Here is a 17,470-nt window from a genome sequence, read left to right as displayed (position 1 = left end):
TACTTATTTTGCCTCCTTCAGGAGAAGTGTGTAAGCATCCAGGGCGGGAGGGGAGGGAGGGACCCCCTTCTCTGGCTCCTGACTGGGGGCAGAGTACGCGGGGGTGAGCGGTCTTCTTTCTCTTCTTCCTGCCCCAACTTTTGTACCATGTATCTGGCTCAGGGGAGGTGGGATGGAGGGGACACCTTTGTTTTCCTTTTGGGGAGCAGATTCCTTCTATCTCTCGGGCTTCTGGTGGCACAAGTTCCTTCTGGTTTGGCGTTTCCAAGGCCCAGAGCTGTTTTGGAGCACGGAGCACCCGTTTCCCCCCACCCCCAACCCCCATCCTTGACCGGCCGGGGGGCCCAGCCCTGGGAGGGATGTAAAGCTGCTCCCAGCCCTGAGAGGGCAGTCTGCCAAACTGGGGGCAGAGGGGTGGGGGTGGGCCTCATGGTGGGGGGAGCGCTGGGTGGGGGAACATTTTCTCTGGTTCTGAAACACTTGCGAAGCTGCAGTCAGGGTTTCTTCTGGGCTGTTTTGGTTAGAGGACGGGGCGGCGGGGGCGGGGGGTGGTTGGGGAGGTATAGGCCGGGTCTGGGGACTTCCACGAGCACCGTAATTTCTTGAGCACTGTAATTTCTTGTGGGGTTAGCCTTCAGCAGAGGAACAGGAAAACTCCATGGTGGGTGGAGCGCTCCCCTGCATCTGGAGAGGGGAGGGCTTGCAGCAGAGGAACTTGAATGGTGGGATATTGGGGATGGTCCCATCTTCCCTGGAAATTTTTGGGAAATTGACAGCTGTGAGGCTGGCTGTGGGGACAGGGCCCGAGGTGAGCCGTCCTTGCGGGATCGCTCTTGCCTTGAAATTACGGTGGTCTGTGGAGCATCCCCTTTGAGGAAGGTGGGGCGGGGTCCCTCCAAGCTGCTCCCCTCCCCTTGCCCTCCCCCATCTCAGAGAGGCCTGGGCAGCTAGCCCAGGCCCCCAACCCTCACTGCCCTGCCTCTCTCTCCCTCTCTCTCTCCCTGAGTCTCTCTCGCACCCAGCACCAGACACTCTTCTTACAGGCCCGGTGGTGGTTTGGATACCGGTGGTGGTTGATACCGCAGCCCTGGATCTTTTCTCTTCAAGGGTGGGGTAGGGAGGGGGGAGGGAAGAGGAGGTGTTGGGAGCTTGGTGCTGGGGAGGGTCCTTACTGTCAAAGGCCCCAGGCAGACCCTTCCTCATCTTCTCCCCCTTCCCCAGGGTAACCTCTAACCATGTTTTCCTTCTCCAAACCCTTCTGACCAGGTCAGGCTTTGAGACCTCCCACTGCCCCCTCACACACACAGACATGTCTGCTCAGGGGCCACAGAGCTGGCAGGGGTCCTGGCTTGGGGAGAGGGGAGACCTGGGCACAGAGGAAGAAGGTGGAGGCCAGGTGTGCTGGAAACAGGGTGCAGGCCAACAACCCCTCAGGGTATTGGGGACAAGGAGATGACGGAGCCCCAGGATGCAAGCCAGGATCCCTCTGGTTCCTGCTCACTTCTGGGTCCCAGGCTCCCCTCCCCCTCCTAAAACAGGGTGTGCTCCTGGCTGCTTTGCACCTGGGGCCCCTGGGGCCTAGCTGTCCCTGATGCTGTGAAGGGAGGGCTAGATATCCCCCACCGAAGCCTATCACAGAGTGAGGCTGAAGTGGGGGAATGAGGAGTGGTGCCTGTCCATAACCCTCTTGCCACTGGGGCTGCCCCCCTCCCAACCCCGCACTGGGTCCCAGCCCTCCCTGTTCCACATAGGGCCAGCTGCTTTGGTGACAGGCCAAGCAGGAGCAGAGAATTCACTGCAAACCCTCACCCTGGCCTGTCTGTGGGTTTAGCCATCAGGGTGGTGAGAGGGAGGCCCAGCCATCCTGGATGGAGGGGTATCTGGACATCACCACTCCCAAGTCCAGACCCCTACTGGGTCAGTAAGGGGAGGCTAAGAGCAGGTGGAACTGGGATGTGACGGGGCAAGGGTGGGCAGGCCAGCGGCGGCCAACGAGATGCAGTTGAGGTTTTCCTCCTTTTCAGGGAATGGGGGGGTGGGGCGGGGCCCCCCACCTTTCTGACATCAGCGCTGCCTTGGTCCCTCCTCCCGAGCCGGGGATGGTTGCAGGTAAATCGGGGTCCGGGGCAGGGGAGGGTGGGGGGGGGCCTGGCTGGGGCGGGCTGGGTCTTTATCCTAGCTCCTGGTTCCCTCCCTTGCCCCCTCTGAGCTGGACCTGGGACTGCCCCCCTGAGGGACCCTCAGTCGGGCCTGGGCCTTGGAGTGAATTCTCTGCTCACCCCTCTCTCCTCGCCAGCACTAACCCTTTCTTCCCAGGTGGTCTCCAGCGTGCCTCCCTTGGAGCCAGGACCTCGCCGAGGCCCCCCACCTTGTCTCTCTTCCCTCCACGCAGCTCTCCTCCCCCTTCCCCAACTCTCCCAGGGAGCCCCTTCCTTTCCCATGTCCCCAACCCCCCTCCCCTGTGCACCAGTGTCAGAGTCTGCTGCTGAACAGGCCCCATGAGAGACCTTGCTGGCTGGGGGCAGGGCTGGGCACCCTGCGGGAGGGGCTGGACTTTTCCAAAAACCCTTCCTCACCTGCTGATTACGTGGGTACTGGGTGTGTGGGGGGGGGCACAGGCTGCATCAGGAACTTTGGGTGCCTCCTCTACCCTGGAATGGGGGGCACTCCTGACACCCACAGTGGGTACGGAAACATCACTCTGCCTTACAATTTTTGCCGGGGGGGGGGGGTGGGGGGGGAGAGGGAGAAAACAAACAAAATCTTGTATCCTGGTGTGGTTGGTAAAGGATGGGACCCTCGACCCTAGCTCTTCCATAGGGGGCTGTGACGATGGCAAAGGAGCAGGGCACTGAGTCCCTGGAACCTCAAAGCCAGGAGTGGCTGCAGGGAGGGGATCTTTCCGCCCCCACTTAAGGCACATGAGGAAGTCTGGGAGGGCTCTTGCCAAACCCTTTATCCCCAGCCTGTGGGGTCTCCAGCAGCCAGGGAAGGAAAGAGGGGCACCACCTCTCCCCTCACCCCCCACTAACCCTGCTCTTAATGGCCTCCAGGGTTGACATCTCCAGGGAGAGGGGCAGCTGGGCAGGGCAGGGGTCCCAGCCCGGAAACCCCCTTCCCATCACCAGCCCTACCAAGCAACCGTGACTGCAGCAGCAGGAGGGGACAGCCTGGCTCCCCCAGGCCACGTGACCAACTTGCCTCTTTCTCTCCCCCCTCCGCTCCTCTTCTCCCCGTGTCCTCCCCGCCTGCCCGCCCACCCGCCTGGCCCAGTCTTCGTGTGCCCAGGGACCCTACAGAAGGTGTTGGAGCCCACGTCCACGCACGAGTCGGAACACCAGTCTGGCGCGTGGTGCAAGGACCCGCTGCAGGCGGGAGACCGTATCTACGTCATGCCCTGGATCCCCTACCGCACGGACACGCTAACGGAGTACGCCTCGTGGGAGGACTACGTGGCCTCGCGCCACACCACCACCTACCGCCTGCCCAACCGCGTGGACGGCACGGGCTTCGTGGTCTACGACGGCGCGGTCTTCTACAACAAGGAGCGCACGCGCAACATTGTCAAGTACGATCTGCGCACGCGCATCAAGAGCGGGGAGACCGTCATCAACACGGCCAACTACCACGACACGTCGCCCTACCGCTGGGGGGGCAAGACGGACATCGACCTGGCTGTGGACGAGAACGGGCTGTGGGTCATCTACGCCACTGAGGGCAACAACGGGCGCCTGGTGGTGAGCCAGCTCAACCCCTACACGCTGCGCTTCGAGGGCACGTGGGAGACGGGCTACGACAAGCGCTCGGCGTCCAACGCCTTCATGGTGTGCGGAGTCCTGTACGTGCTGCGCTCCGTGTACGTGGATGACGACAGCGAGGCGGCCGGCAACCGCGTGGACTACGCCTTCAACACCAACGCCAACCGCGAGGAGCCCGTCAGCCTGGCCTTTCCCAACCCCTACCAGTTCGTCTCCTCCGTGGACTACAACCCTCGCGACAACCAGCTGTACGTCTGGAACAACTATTTCGTGGTGCGCTACAGCCTGGAGTTCGGGCCGCCGGACCCCAGTGCGGGTAGGGACGGCTTCCCCTTACTCTGCCGCCTGGGCCCCAGGGTGGGGGGAGCATGCCGTGTGCTGAGAGCTGGGACCTGGAGGTGGCCCCGGGGATCCCTGGAGGGCAGAGTCGCACAGCGCCGGACAGAGGCTGGTCTGAGCGGTTCACAATTACCTCGTTCAGTTGTCACGGTTCGTGAGGTAAATTGAGGCACTGGGCAGGGGGTTAGTTTACTCCTTTGAGGAGTAACTCTGGACTCCGTGTCCCTAACCACTTAAGTTGCACTGCCTCCCTCGGGGGCCTGTGCACTCCTAATCCTAGAACCTTCCTCAGCCACAACCCTGGGTGGAAGCCTCCCATCAGTGACCCAGAACAAAGCCCAGCCGCCGGTACTGAGGGGGAGGGTCCTGCTGCAGTCTCTCTCTGCCACCCTCAGCCCGCGGCCCTCTCTGAGCAGCCCCAGGGCACTGGAGAGCCTGAGCCAGGCCACCCTTATTTGCATAATGGGGAACTAAAGCCCACACAGGGACAGACCCAGCCAGGTTATAGCGACCATAATGAGAGCAGAATGAGAATGGGAGGAGGCTGTGTTCACACATCCCATTCCCGGCAGGTTCTCTTTGGTTGCTCTCAGACCTCAGGCTACACTCAAGTGAGTTTTTACTGCTTTCTGGTGCTTTAGATGGTCTTGGGGACAGAGAGAGGCCAGGGGAGATCTCCCAGACCCAGTGGTGACCAGGATATCCTCCCTCTTCGGGGAAGGTACTAGCATGCCTGAGCATGCCATGGCAGGGCCCCGGGCACGGGGTGACCCTGTTTTGTATACCCTCTTCCCTTCCAGGCCCAGCCACTTCCCCGCCTCTCAGCACAACCACCACAGCCCGACCCACACCCCTCACCAGCACGGCCTCTCCTGCGGCCACCACCCCGCTCCGCCGAGTGCCCCTCACCACACACCCGGTGGGCGCCATCAACCAGCTGGGACCTGACCTGCCTCCAGCCACAGCCCTGGCTCCCAGCACCCGGCGGCCCCCCGCCCCCAATCTGCACGTGTCCCCAGAGCTCTTCTGTGAACCTCGAGAGGTGCGGCGGGTCCAGTGGCCGGCCACCCAGCAGGGCATGCTGGTCGAGAGGCCCTGCCCCAAGGGGACCCGAGGTGAGTACAGAGGCTATAGTCCTCTCACTGTGGCTGACTTGGGGAGGGGCCAAACCCAGTCTGGCCAGGGAAGGGCCAGGGAACATCCCAGCACTCAGCCCACACCCCTGTCTGTTTCCCCTGCCAGAGTGCGGGCTGTAGGAGGACAGGGCTTGCACCCGACACCTGCAGCTGTGTTCCCAGAGCCCAGCAGAGCTCTCGGGGCCTGGGAGCAGCTCAGTGAGTCCCCCTGCCCTGTCCCCTCTTGCAGTGCCAGGCAGACCATGAAGGGAGCCCACAGGAGGTGACTTGGGCCCCCGGCTTCACGCTGAGACGGACCGGGCCCTGGAGCAGCCAGTGGCAGCCCAGAGAGCTACTGAAGTGACAGGCGGGGTGGGGCCAGGAGCCCGTGCTTCCAAGTGGAGCAATCCAAGGGGAGGGTCTGCAGAAGCTTAAGGGAGAAGGGGCTTTGAAGATGAACTTTGCTAGAAAGTTCCGTTTCTGGGAGACAAAGATGGAAGGAAGAGGAGCCGTGAGGGGTAGCTTATGTCACCTCACAGTGATGCCTCTCTTGACTGTCCGGCCCTCTTCATGTCTGGTCTTCCGTGTTTCCTTCACCTCTCTTCACCTATCTGTCCCCCTGTCATCTCCTTTCCCCGCTGTGGCCCCTCTTTCTCTCCTTCCCTGTGGCTCCCTTCTCTGTTCCTGTCTGTCCCTGCAGGAATTGCCTCCTTCCAGTGTCTACCAGCCCTGGGGCTCTGGAACCCCCGGGGCCCTGACCTCAGCAACTGCACCTCCCCCTGGGTCAACCAGGTGGCCCAGAAGGTACCAGCAGCAGCTGTCCCTCCCAGATGGGCACATTTGCTTGCACACTGGGCCCTGGGTGGCCGGGCACAAGGCGCACTGGGGGCAGTAGAGCAATTGGGGAGACAAACGGGCAGGTCCGGGAGCCAGGACTGTGTGGGTCCCCTCCCTGGTCTACAGAGGGAACAGAGACGGATGGGGAGGGAGAAGGGGTCAGAGAGGGAGGGAGGAGAGGGGCCAAGCAGGTTGGGCAGGTGAAAAGGGAACATGTGGGAAGCAAGATGGTCTCTGAGATAGCTGGGGGTCCCTACTCCCACCTCACACAGATCAAGAGTGGGGAGAACGCGGCCAACATTGCCAGCGAGCTGGCCCGTCACACTCGAGGCTCCATCTATGCGGGTGACGTGTCCTCCTCCGTGAAGCTGATGGAGCAGCTGCTGGATATTCTGGATGCCCAGTTACAGGCCTTGCGGCCCATTGAGCGGGAGTCAGCGGGCAAGAACTACAACAAGGTGGGGCACGGCAGTGGGGCCAGGGGTGGTGGGGGCGGGTATTGCCCTGAGGGCTCAAGAGGGGTCCAGCCTGTTACCTCCAAGCTGGGCAGTCAGAGAGGAGAGGACTGATCCTAGGCATACTGGATCTTCCTCCTGAGCTGCCCTTGGAAGGTCCTTGGGGTTGAGGGTCCCTTAGGAACAGGTCTCGCTCATGCCCAGCCCTGCAGGAGAGCCAGCTTTCCAGGGCCCAGATGGGCCAGTGTTGGCATTAGGGAAGCTGACAGCACCTCCATCTCTTTTCCCAGATGCACAAGCGGGAGAGAACTTGCAAAGACTACATCAAGGTGAGGCCCGGAGGGTTCCTGCTGGCCAAGAGGGGGTGAGGCAGCCCTCACCATCATGTGGGCACGCCCCACGCAACACGGGATGGAGGCTGAGAGGAGGGTACGCAGAGGCAGAGTCCAGCCCAGGGAGCTGGAGGATGTGGGGGGAATCACAGTGCCGTCCCCTCATTTGCATAGGCTGTGGTGGAGACAGTGGACAACCTGCTGCGGCCAGAGGCTTTGGAGTCCTGGAAGGACATGAATGCCACAGAGCAGGTGCACACCGCCACTATGCTCTTGGATGTGCTGGAGGAGGGCGCCTTCCTGCTGGCCGACAATGTCAGGGAGCCCGCCCGCTTCCTGGCTGCCAAACAGAATGTGGGTGAGTGCTGCAGTCATGCCCAGGGCAAGATCAGGTGCACACCTTTCTTTTTTCAAGATTTTATTTGCGAGAGCGAGTGAGTGAGCAAGCAAGCATGCGCGTGAGTTGGGGGAGAGGGAGAGAATTTCAAGCAGACTCTGTTGAGCCTGATGTAGGGCTCAGTCTGCCAATCCTGAGATCATGACTGGGTGCAAATCTTCAACCATGGGGCCTGCCAGCTAGGGACGCTCTAGCCTCGGGCCTCTTGCTACAGCTGGGTCCTTGGACTGGAGACGGACCCTAACCCACCTGCCCTGCCATGCCCTGTCCCTACAGTCCTGGAAGTGACAGTCCTAAACACGGAGGGCCAAGTGCAGGAGCTGGTGTTCCCTCAGGAATACCCAAGCGAGAACTCCATCCAGCTGTCCGCCAACACCATCAAGCAGAACAGCCGCAATGGTCAGTGCCCAAGCCCTGGACTGGCATCCCCACTTCCTTTATGAAGAACATCAGTTCTTTTTTTTTTTTTTTTTTTTAAAGATTTTATTTATTTATTTGAGAGAGAGAGACAGTGAGAGAGAGCACGAGCGAGGAGAAGGTCAGAGAACGAAGCAGACTCCCCATGGAGCTGGGAGCCTGATGCGGGACTCGATCCCGGGACTCCAGGATCACGCCCTGAGCCGAAGGCAGTCGTCCAACCAACTGAGCCACCCAGGCGTCCCAAGAACATCAGTTCTTAAATCGTACTGGGTTGAAGAATCCAAGGAAAGGGTGGGGCTCATAACGACTCACAGAGTTGTTCTCCATTCAAGCAAGCATAACATTTCAGGGCATTTGTGGGGTCCCTCCAAAGCCCCAGAGCATAGGACACTTTGTAGTTTGCAGGGCTCACTCCTATGTAATGGCAGTCAGTTCTCATAGCTCAGGGAGGTCTGTCCCATTTGAGACTAAGGCTCAGAGAAGTTGGGGATTTGCTCGCGGTCACACAGCAAGTGAGGTGGGGGCTGGGGATGCAGTCCCTATGTCCTGGCATACTGCCTTGCTGTTTGGAATTGCCTACAACTGAGCAATGGTACACAGAAGGGCTCCCGAAGCCCCTGTTGCCTGGGCCACAGCCTGGCTTTAGAGGTCCCCGTGGCCGGTATGCTGGCTCAGGACCGATAGCACACCCTGCTGTGCCTCTCCTCTCCAGGTGTGGTCAAAGTGGTCTTCATCCTCTACAACAACCTGGGCCTCTTCTTGTCCACCGAGAATGCCACAGTGAAGCTGGCGGGGGAAGCAGGTACAGGTGGCCCCGGCGGCGCCTCCCTCGTGGTGAACTCGCAGGTCATTGCAGCGTCCATCAACAAGGAGTCCAGTCGTGTCTTTCTCATGGACCCTGTCATCTTCACCGTGGCCCACCTGGAGGTGAGCTGAGGCGTCCCCACCCCCCCTGGGGGTCCCACCATCTTCCGTGTCCCCAGGCTGTACATTCTCCCTACTGTGCGTTCACCCACCCCAAGAGCAAGTTACAACCCCTCCCTGGGGCACCAGTCCAACCCCCACCTCAACAGCTTGGGCCATTTGCCCCCAGAGATCCCACACTGCCACCTGGAGCCCCAGGCGCTTTTCTCATGCTTGTCACCATCCCCATAGCTGGGTTTGGGGGCTGGAACGGGACTCCCTGGATCTGACTGCCCGGCCACCACCACACAACAGGCCAAGAACCACTTCAATGCTAACTGCTCCTTCTGGAACTACTCGGAGCGTTCCATGCTGGGCTACTGGTCAACCCAGGGCTGCCGCCTGGTGGAGTCCAACAAGACCCATACCACGTGTGCCTGCAGCCACCTCACCAACTTTGCCGTGCTAATGGCTCACCGCGAGATCGTAAGCTGGCCGGCGCTCCACTCCTCTGGGCAGGCCCACTTGCTGGCCTGGCTTTGCATGGCATCCTAGAGAGCGCTGCATGGGCAGTGCCAGGGAAGACGAGCTTCGTGGGCATTGGGGGGTGGCACCAGTCTTGCCCGGGGCAGGAGGCCACATGTCTGGTTCTTCTGGTCATGGTCCCACCTTCTCCCAAGGCACTCTGGAGAAGCAAGTTGGTGTCATCTTTGTCATCTCTCCACAAGCCTCCCAGAGCATGAGGAAGTGAGCGTGCCACCTACAGAAGGGTGGGGGCCAGCAAGTTGGCCAGGGGGCAGAAGGCCAGATGGGCAGCGCTGGTGGTACTCACGGCCTATAACCTTGTGCACCACCAGCACCTGGCTGAGCCCAGGGTGAGCCTGGCCAGTGCAAGGCCAGAGGTGCTGAGCAAGCCCCCTGCTCCTATCCCCAGTACCAAGGCCGCATCAACGAGCTGCTGCTGTCGGTCATCACCTGGGTGGGCATCGTGATCTCCCTCGTCTGCCTGGCTATCTGTATCTCTACCTTCTGCTTCTTGCGGGGGCTGCAGACCGACCGCAACACCATCCACAAGAACCTGTGCATCAACCTCTTTCTGGCTGAGCTGCTCTTCCTGGTCGGGATAGACAAGACTCAGTATGAGGTGGGCCAGGGTTTAGGGGCAGAGGCAGGGGGGAGGAGAGGCAGTGCTGGCCCGGGTAGCCCGTCACCTGTGGTGCCCCTCCCTGCCGCCCCTAGATCGCATGCCCCATCTTCGCCGGCTTGCTGCACTACTTCTTCCTGGCCGCCTTCTCCTGGCTGTGCCTGGAGGGCGTGCACCTCTACCTGCTGCTGGTGGAAGTGTTCGAGAGCGAGTACTCCCGCACCAAGTACTACTACCTGGGTGGCTACTGCTTCCCGGCCCTGGTAGTAGGCATCGCGGCGGCCATCGACTACCGCAGCTATGGCACCGAGAAGGCGTGAGTGTCCCGTCCCCCGACCACCAATCATCCCCCGGGGTCTCTCCTGCCTGGCTCCCTGCTCAGCAGAATCCCCTGGGCCAGGACCTTCAGGGCAGCGGCCTTCCTGCTTGTGAGATCTAAGGCCACGGTCTGCAGAGCACCTGGGGGCTAAGATGGGAGGGAAGGGCTTTCCCGCCTCTGTCTACCCCAGTCCCCCTTCCTTTACAGCTGCTGGCTCCGAGTGGACAATTACTTCATCTGGAGCTTCATTGGACCTGTCTCTTTTGTTATTGTGGTAAGTGGGAAGGTGGTACCCACAGTACTAGGTCTCCCTCCTTCACACAAGGTAGCCTTGACCCTTGAGCCCCACCCCCACTCTACCCAAGCCCTGAGAGGGCTGGTTTGAAAACCGTCGAAACTGAGCAGCCAACTAAGAGGACAAGAACAGAGTGGGTCTGTAAAGCTCCGATACCAAAGCCCGTTCATCCAGGAACTGTGATTTGAGCCCCTGCCTGTGTCGGGCTGTGAGCCCTGTCCTCCCACCACCAGGAGCCACATTAACAGACAGTTGTTACCAGTCCGCAGGCACCTGAGGTCAGGTACATCAGCAGAGGAGGCCCAGAAGAAGGGGGCGTTGAGGCTGAGACTGGGGCAGGAGTTCACACTGGGAGGTGGAGGACCCCAAGGGACCCCCCCAGCCTAGCCCCGCTCCTGCCCCACCCCCAGGTGAACCTGGTGTTCCTCATGGTGACCCTGCACAAGATGGTCCGGAGCTCGTCTGTGCTCAAGCCCGATTCCAGTCGCCTGGACAACATTAAGTGAGCGCCCCTTCCCTACACCCCTGCCCCTGATAGCCCCTACCAGGCTTGGTCTCCCAGGGCTTCCTCAAATGCGGTGTGCTCGCCTCCAGTGTCACAGGATATGACTTTAAGGACAAACGTGGTGTTTTATTTTGCTTGTTGTGTATCTACTTAACAAGTTTTAGAAAACATGATATTAACATATCCAATCTGTGCTTTTGGGGACATACTTCTTAGGGTGAGGCCAAGTTGAAAAGTAAGTCCAATTCCGAGCCACTTAAAGAGAACTGGGCAGCATTCTGCCCCCCGTATTCCAGAAATACGGCCTAAAGCTGAAGGCAAATGACTGTTCTTTGCAAAACCCCAAACCCCAAGCTCAGGCCCTGGCTGGGTGAAAATACCACTATGTAGCCAATTCCCTCCCCCACCCCCCCACCAAAAGGCCCACTCACCCCAGATGGGTCTTTGCATATAGCATCCAGACCCACCTGAAGGAGGACACATGACAGCAGGAGGAGGTTTCTCCACTAGCAAGGAATTTGACATCCCTGTCCCCCTCCCCGCCCCCCCCCCAGATCCTGGGCCCTGGGGGCCATCGCGCTGCTCTTCCTGCTGGGCCTCACCTGGGCGTTCGGCCTGCTCTTCATCAATAAGGAGTCAGTGGTCATGGCCTATCTCTTTACCACTTTCAACGCCTTCCAGGGGGTCTTCATCTTTGTCTTTCACTGCGCCTTACAGAAGAAGGTGAGGTCAGGGAAGGGGTCCAAGTGTCTGCCTTCTGCAGTGGGACCTGGGTCTGCTGTGAGGGGAGCACAGGCTTGGGGTCAGTGAGGATTTAGGCAGGGGTAAAGAGGGTTCTAGAACAGAGCAAGATATGGCAACCTGGGGGAGCGAAAGAGGACGGATTTGGGGAGATGGGGGAGCACATGGCAGGATTGTGGTAACAGGACCAGCTCACCCACCCACAGTGTCGGGGTACAAACCACCCAGACGGAAGGTTTCTACTTCAGTAGGTACAAGATAAACTGTAAGTTCTGTAGTGATAAAGTTTCCTTTTCAACGTGCTGACAGGAACGCCCAGGCTCACACATTCCTGCCCAGGCTTACCTTCCTTCTCTCCCCTCCAGCCATCCTCTCCTCTGCCTTCTCTCAAACACCTAGACAGGGCTCACCTGGGGGCTCACTCAGTTAAGCCTCTGCCTTCAGCTCAGGTCATGATCCCAGGGTCCTGGGATCCAGTCCCACATCGGGCTCCCTGCTCAGCAGGAGGCCTGCTGCTCCCTCTCTCTTGCTGCCTGCTGCTCTCCCTGCTTGTGCACACTCTCTCTCTCTCTCTCTGAAAAATAAAATCTCAATAAACGAACAACAACAATAAAAAACCCACAAGAGCTAGATGGGACCCTCTTCGGGGTTTGTTCTTATTCCTCCCTACATATCCGCACGGCCTGCTGCCTGATCTCCTTCAGATCTTTGCTAGGATGTTTCCTCAAGGAGAATTCCCCTGGTCTGTTTGGACTCAAAACCCCCCCATCCACATCCCCCAACCCACCAGCACTGCCGGACTCCCTGGCCATTTTGGTCTGCACAGCACCCAGCAGCATCAGACATCCTATACAATGTGCTATTGTTCGCATCTACATATGTCTCTATGTACCAAAATACTAGCTCTTGGAGGTAGGGCTGTGTGAATGATTGGTTCTGTACCGTGTCTGGGGCCTAAACTAGGCCGGGAACATAGCAGATGCTCATTAAAGATCTGTTGAGTGAATGAATGAGAAACTCGGTGGATGTAGAGAAAGGAGGACAGGCCTGAGCAGGGGGAGTGCCTGCCTTCCTGGCTAGCTGCTGGCGGACAGGAGACAACGAAGTTTCTGAGGCTTGCGGGGGGGCCCCCGACTGCCAGCTGCATGCCCTCCTACCCCAGGTGCACAAGGAGTACAGCAAGTGCCTGCGTCACTCCTACTGCTGCATCCGCTCCCCACCCGGGGGCGCTCACGGCTCACTCAAGACCTCAGCCATGCGGAGCAACACCCGCTACTACACAGGGACCCAGGTATCTGGGCAGGGGCCAGGGCTCTGGGCAGGGCTCCCTGGGGCTGAGTATTGGACCCAAGACCCCGAGGCAGGTTAGCGCCCAGCCCAGGTCCCTAGTGGTGCTCAGCAGGCAAGTGGCCTCAGAAAGATCTTGCAGTGTGGGCAGTCTGGGTGTAGGGGGACTCACAGCCAGGCTGTGTCCCCAGAGCCGAATCCGGAGGATGTGGAATGACACGGTGAGGAAACAGACGGAGTCCTCCTTCATGGCAGGCGACATCAACAGCACCCCCACCTTGAACCGAGGTGAGATGGCATCCCTTGCCCTTGGCTCTGTCCCTCAAGATTCCTGGACCAATGTCTCTGGGCCACCTTGTGACCGCTGATGTTCTGGACAGGTACCATGGGGAACCACCTGCTGACCAACCCCGTGCTGCAGCCCCGTGGGGGCACTAGCCCCTACAACACCCTCATCGCTGAGTCGGTGGGCTTCAATCCCTCTTCACCTCCTGTCTTCAACTCCCCAGGTAAGAGCACTCTGGTTCAGGAAGAGGGTGACAGCCCTGGTCAGGGAGTGTGGTGGGGTCTGCATCCCGAGCTGCTTTGCTTGGGGCATCCTAGTGCTTCCTGAATTGGAGCCTGGGCTTGACTTTCCAAGCATACTCTCACCTTCTCTCTTTTCCCTCCTTGCCGGCACCTACAGGGAGCTACCGGGAACCCAGTAAGTGTGACTTGCCTGGTAATGTTTCTGAGGCCGGGAGGGGAATGCGGTAGTGGCCTCCAGGGATGGCCTCACTCAGGGAGAAGCATTTGGGTGCCCCCCGACCCACCGTCCCCACCCAGATCCCACACACACCTCATACACATACAGCCAGAGAGGATTATATTTGGCCCTCAGATAAGCATTGAAGGTGATGATGGTCAGAACACAGGAAATGCAGCTGATCACGAGGCCTCTTCATACTATTGAGATTCTGAACCTCCAGCGGGAGGAGACCTAGAGGGAACTGGTCCCCACCTCCCCCCCCCCACCCCCGTTCCACCAACTTGCTTCTGGGCTGCTATCCCCACTACCAGTGAGGAAGAATGGGAACAGGAGATCCCAGCCCCCGGGGAAGCAGGCACCCCCCTTCCCATGTGGCTACACCCATCACTGCCCACACTCCTCTTGAGCTGGGTCCCCTTTGCCTGCAGAGCACCCTCTGGGAGGCCGGGAAGCCTGCGGCATGGACACACTGCCCCTCAACGGCAACTTCAACAACAGTTACTCCTTGCGAAGTGGGGATTTCCCTCCAGGGGACGGGGCCTCTGAGCCGCCCCGAGGCCGGAACCTGGCCGATGCTGCTGCCTTCGAGAAGATGATCATCTCAGAGCTGGTACACAACAACCTGCGGGGTAGCAGCAGCGGGGCCAAGGGCCCCCCACCACCTGAACCCCCTGTGCCACCTGTGCCAGGGGGTGGTGGCGAGGAAGAAGCAGGCGGGCCCGGGGGTGCTGACCGGGCAGAGATCGAACTTCTCTACAAGGCCTTGGAGGAGCCACTGCTGCTGCCCCGGGCCCAGTCGGTGCTGTACCAGAGCGATCTGGATGAGTCGGAGAGCTGCACTGCAGAGGATGGGGCCACCAGCCGGCCCCTGTCCTCCCCTCCGGGCCGGGACTCCCTCTACGCCAGCGGGGCCAACCTGCGGGACTCGCCCTCCTATCCGGACAGCAGCCCCGAGGGGCCCAGTGAGGCCCTGCCCCCACCCCCGCCTGCACCCCCCGGCCCCCCGGAAATCTACTACACCTCGCGCCCACCGGCCCTAGTGGCCCGGAACCCCCTGCAGGGCTACTATCAGGTGCGGCGGCCCAGCCATGAGGGCTACCTGGCGGCCCCGGGCCTTGAGGGGTCAGGGCCCGATGGGGATGGGCAGATGCAGCTGGTCACCAGTCTCTGAGGGACCTCATGGACCAGGGGCTGGTGGCCCAGGCCAGGGAGGGAACCCTGGGTGGGGCTCCAGTGGAAGAGGGAGACTCATGGAGGCAGTGGCTGGTGGGCCACTCTCTCCAGGTACCCTTCAGCCGTGGGCCCTCTAGGCCCCTCAGGAGCTCTGCCGTGGGGGCCTGTGGTGCAGGGTTCACAGACAGGGTTTCCTACCAGCCATGTGCACCAGCTCAATTTGGGGGAAGTGCAGTAAGGAGGAGCCAAGAGGTCCCCAAGGGAGTAAGGAAGGAGAAATTGGATGGGTGCAGCCCACTCTTTACTTCCCCCTCACCCCTACCTTCCTACCCTCTGGAGGAAAATGAAGGTTTTGGTTTCCCTGGGTCAGAGGCCCTACTGAATGGAACCTATTCGCTGCTCCTCTCTCTGCAGCCAGAAATGCTGCTAGCTGCACCAGGAAGGAGCAGTGGGAACAGACAGGTTCCTCCTGCACTACAGTTCCCTACTCCTGGAGACTCGGGCCTCTCCCGAGAAAGCTCCAGGGCAAGAGGAATGGGTGGTTGTGGCTGCTGGTTTAAAGGTGGAACTTTCTCTGAAGCTCCTTCCCTCTGCTCTTCGTCCTTGCCTCCCCAGCAAGCCTGCCCATCAGCCTCCTCAAGTGCACCCAGTGACCCCCTACCTTGGGGTGACTCCTGATGAAGCACAACTCCCCGCAGGGCCGCCAGCCCACAGGGGTGGCCATATTTGGGCAGTTCCCAGTCCTGTGGGCTCGGCTATCTGGGGAGCAGATTTTGGGTCTGGATCTCCCTGGGGAGTGGGTCCTGGGCTTGGATCTTTCCCTAGGGGGCCATCTTACCCCTTCCTCTTCTCCTCCTCCTCCTTCCCCATTGCTGTAAATATTTCAACGAAATGGAAAAGAAAAAAAAAGACAAAAAAAAACAAAAAAAAAAAGAAAGAAAGAAAATCTCATCACTTGAAGCCACCGGGAGCCTGTGGCCCAGCCAGCCCGGGGCTTTCTCCGGAGCAGAGTGGCGCCACTGGGCCCTGGCAGCCAGGACTTCTCCGTGTATGTGTGCATCCCCAGCCGGGGTGGGCGGGCTGCCAGAGCAGCTTTTTACAATCCAGAGACAGAAAACAAAATCTAGAAGCAACAGCGAAACAAAGAACCTGTTTCCTTCCCGGCACCGTTTCTGTCGCCTCTTTCCCTGCTCCGCCTGTTCCCTGGCATCAGTCAGCCCTCCTGGGGCGTGTACCTCACTGCCTGCCCCAGGACCGGGGCCTGTCTCCCCCTCCCCTCCCCACTGGCCCAGGGGAGGCACCCTTACACCCAAAGATGCTTTTGCCAAGATGGCTGCGCTGTCCCTTTGAGTTCTTGCTTCTTGTATATTGCTTCTGGGACTCTGGGTGTGGAGGGACTGACTTCCCACCTAGAGCGGGTGAGGGTGATGGGGGAAGAAAAGTGAAGGCAGCAGGTGGTGGGTGTGACAGGGAGGCTGGGAGTGATGAAGTTGTCTTCTCTCTTGGGGGGAGGGGGGCCGCAAAGGTGAGAGATCATCTTCCCTACCCTATACCTTCCTACAGGGAAGGCAGAGCCAGGTACCAGGGTCTGCAGTCAGGACACCCTTGTACCAGGCACTCTATCCCAAACTTTAGACTCCAGAAGCTTTGGGCTGGGGATGTCTCCTGAGTACCTCTTCCAGCACCCTCCTCTCTAGCCGCTCACCCTGGCCTTCCCACCCTGCCCCCCAACTCCTTGAGAGTAGGGTAGTCCCGTTGCCACAGTAGCCCAGCCCTGTCATTGCCATTCTCCCAGGGGTGGCCCTCCACCTCTACTCTGACCCCTTCTTGTCTCTTTTGCCCCTCCCTCTTTTCTCACAAGTGCCATGAGTTTTCAAACATCTTGGGTCTCAGCCTGCTGCTGCCATAAACTACTTTGGGTTAAGGGGGGGGGGCTCTAGGGAGGAACTGGGGGAAAGGGACAGGTAGGTGGCTGGAGGAACCCTTTTTGCTGCTAGAAAGCCCCTCCCTTCTCCTGGGGAGCTGGGGCTGGCTTGTCCCCATCAGTTAGGGGAGAAGGGGTCAGACCAAAGATGGTGGTTTGTCCCATGTAGGGAGACAGGTGTGGGGAGAAGGCAGGGTTGGGTTCCATCTCTAGCTTTTTCGGGTAGGGAGGCTTAACCTCTCAGCTGAATACCATGGGTAAGTCTAGGTGGGGAAGAGAAATAAGGACAGGGACAGTCTTGGCCAAACCGCTCTGTGGCCTTCCTTGGCATCACTAGGCCAGGAACTCCACTGTAGGAAGGGGCAGCCAGAGGTCTGTGAAGAGTTGGCAAGAGGAGGGATGATGGAGAGGGCCCAGCACGGGTCCAGCTAGCGCCAGAGGCTGCCTCTGACACCAGCAAGAGGGCTAGGAGAACAGGCTTGGTGGGAGAGTTCACCAGGGACTGGAAGTATAATGAAGAATCTGCTTCCTTGCCCCTGACCAGCCCTCCCCTCTCTCCAGACACTGACAATTGGGGGAGAGAGGGTGGGGTGGGTCCGAGTTCCCATTCCAGCCAAAATCACCAAGGTGGAGTCCCAGGCCTCAGAGCTGCATGGCAGGGCCCCCTGGTGGGGTTGGACACCACTGCAGCCTAGTGCAAAGCCACCCCCAAGAGCCCAGGTGTCCCCTCACCCCAACCAGACCTGGTGCCTTGACACCCCACCCCAGCTGGGACGGT

General features: G+C 59.8%; 1 protein-coding gene across 3 annotated transcripts in view; it reads left to right on the top strand.

The window, feature by feature from the left end:
* The window catches only part of ADGRL1 (adhesion G protein-coupled receptor L1), a 42,786-nt gene extending 26,852 nt beyond the window's left edge, over nucleotides 1-15,934 (top strand). For 2 of the 3 annotated variants that reach the window (XM_044253809.1, XM_044253810.1), the window contains 19 exons: nucleotides 3,274-4,074; nucleotides 4,898-5,212; nucleotides 5,913-6,016; nucleotides 6,322-6,507; nucleotides 6,795-6,833; nucleotides 7,011-7,194; nucleotides 7,510-7,632; nucleotides 8,366-8,580; nucleotides 8,872-9,042; nucleotides 9,491-9,700; nucleotides 9,796-10,016; nucleotides 10,227-10,293; nucleotides 10,725-10,816; nucleotides 11,374-11,542; nucleotides 12,723-12,851; nucleotides 13,039-13,135; nucleotides 13,228-13,356; nucleotides 13,533-13,550; nucleotides 14,024-15,934. In XM_044253809.1, the coding sequence (XP_044109744.1) occupies nucleotides 3,274-4,074; nucleotides 4,898-5,212; nucleotides 5,913-6,016; nucleotides 6,322-6,507; nucleotides 6,795-6,833; nucleotides 7,011-7,194; nucleotides 7,510-7,632; nucleotides 8,366-8,580; nucleotides 8,872-9,042; nucleotides 9,491-9,700; nucleotides 9,796-10,016; nucleotides 10,227-10,293; nucleotides 10,725-10,816; nucleotides 11,374-11,542; nucleotides 12,723-12,851; nucleotides 13,039-13,135; nucleotides 13,228-13,356; nucleotides 13,533-13,550; nucleotides 14,024-14,766 (4,013 nt within the window). In that variant the 3' untranslated portion in view covers nucleotides 14,767-15,934. Of the gene's footprint in view, nucleotides 1-2,024; nucleotides 2,110-3,273; nucleotides 4,075-4,897; nucleotides 5,213-5,912; nucleotides 6,017-6,321; nucleotides 6,508-6,794; nucleotides 6,834-7,010; nucleotides 7,195-7,509; nucleotides 7,633-8,365; nucleotides 8,581-8,871; nucleotides 9,043-9,490; nucleotides 9,701-9,795; nucleotides 10,017-10,226; nucleotides 10,294-10,724; nucleotides 10,817-11,373; nucleotides 11,543-12,722; nucleotides 12,852-13,038; nucleotides 13,136-13,227; nucleotides 13,357-13,532; nucleotides 13,551-14,023 lie in introns of all 3 variants that reach the window. The other variant, XM_044253811.1, reaches the window with a different exon arrangement.
* The last annotated feature ends 1,536 nt before the right edge of the window (nucleotides 15,935-17,470 follow it).

This window comes from Neovison vison, chromosome 6 (genome assembly GCF_020171115.1).
Source record: "Neovison vison isolate M4711 chromosome 6, ASM_NN_V1, whole genome shotgun sequence".
In the NCBI taxonomy this organism is placed as follows: domain Eukaryota; kingdom Metazoa; phylum Chordata; class Mammalia; order Carnivora; family Mustelidae; genus Neogale; species Neogale vison.
The sequence above is the reverse complement of the archived record's forward strand: the minus strand, read 5'-3'. Positions and strand labels throughout refer to the sequence as shown.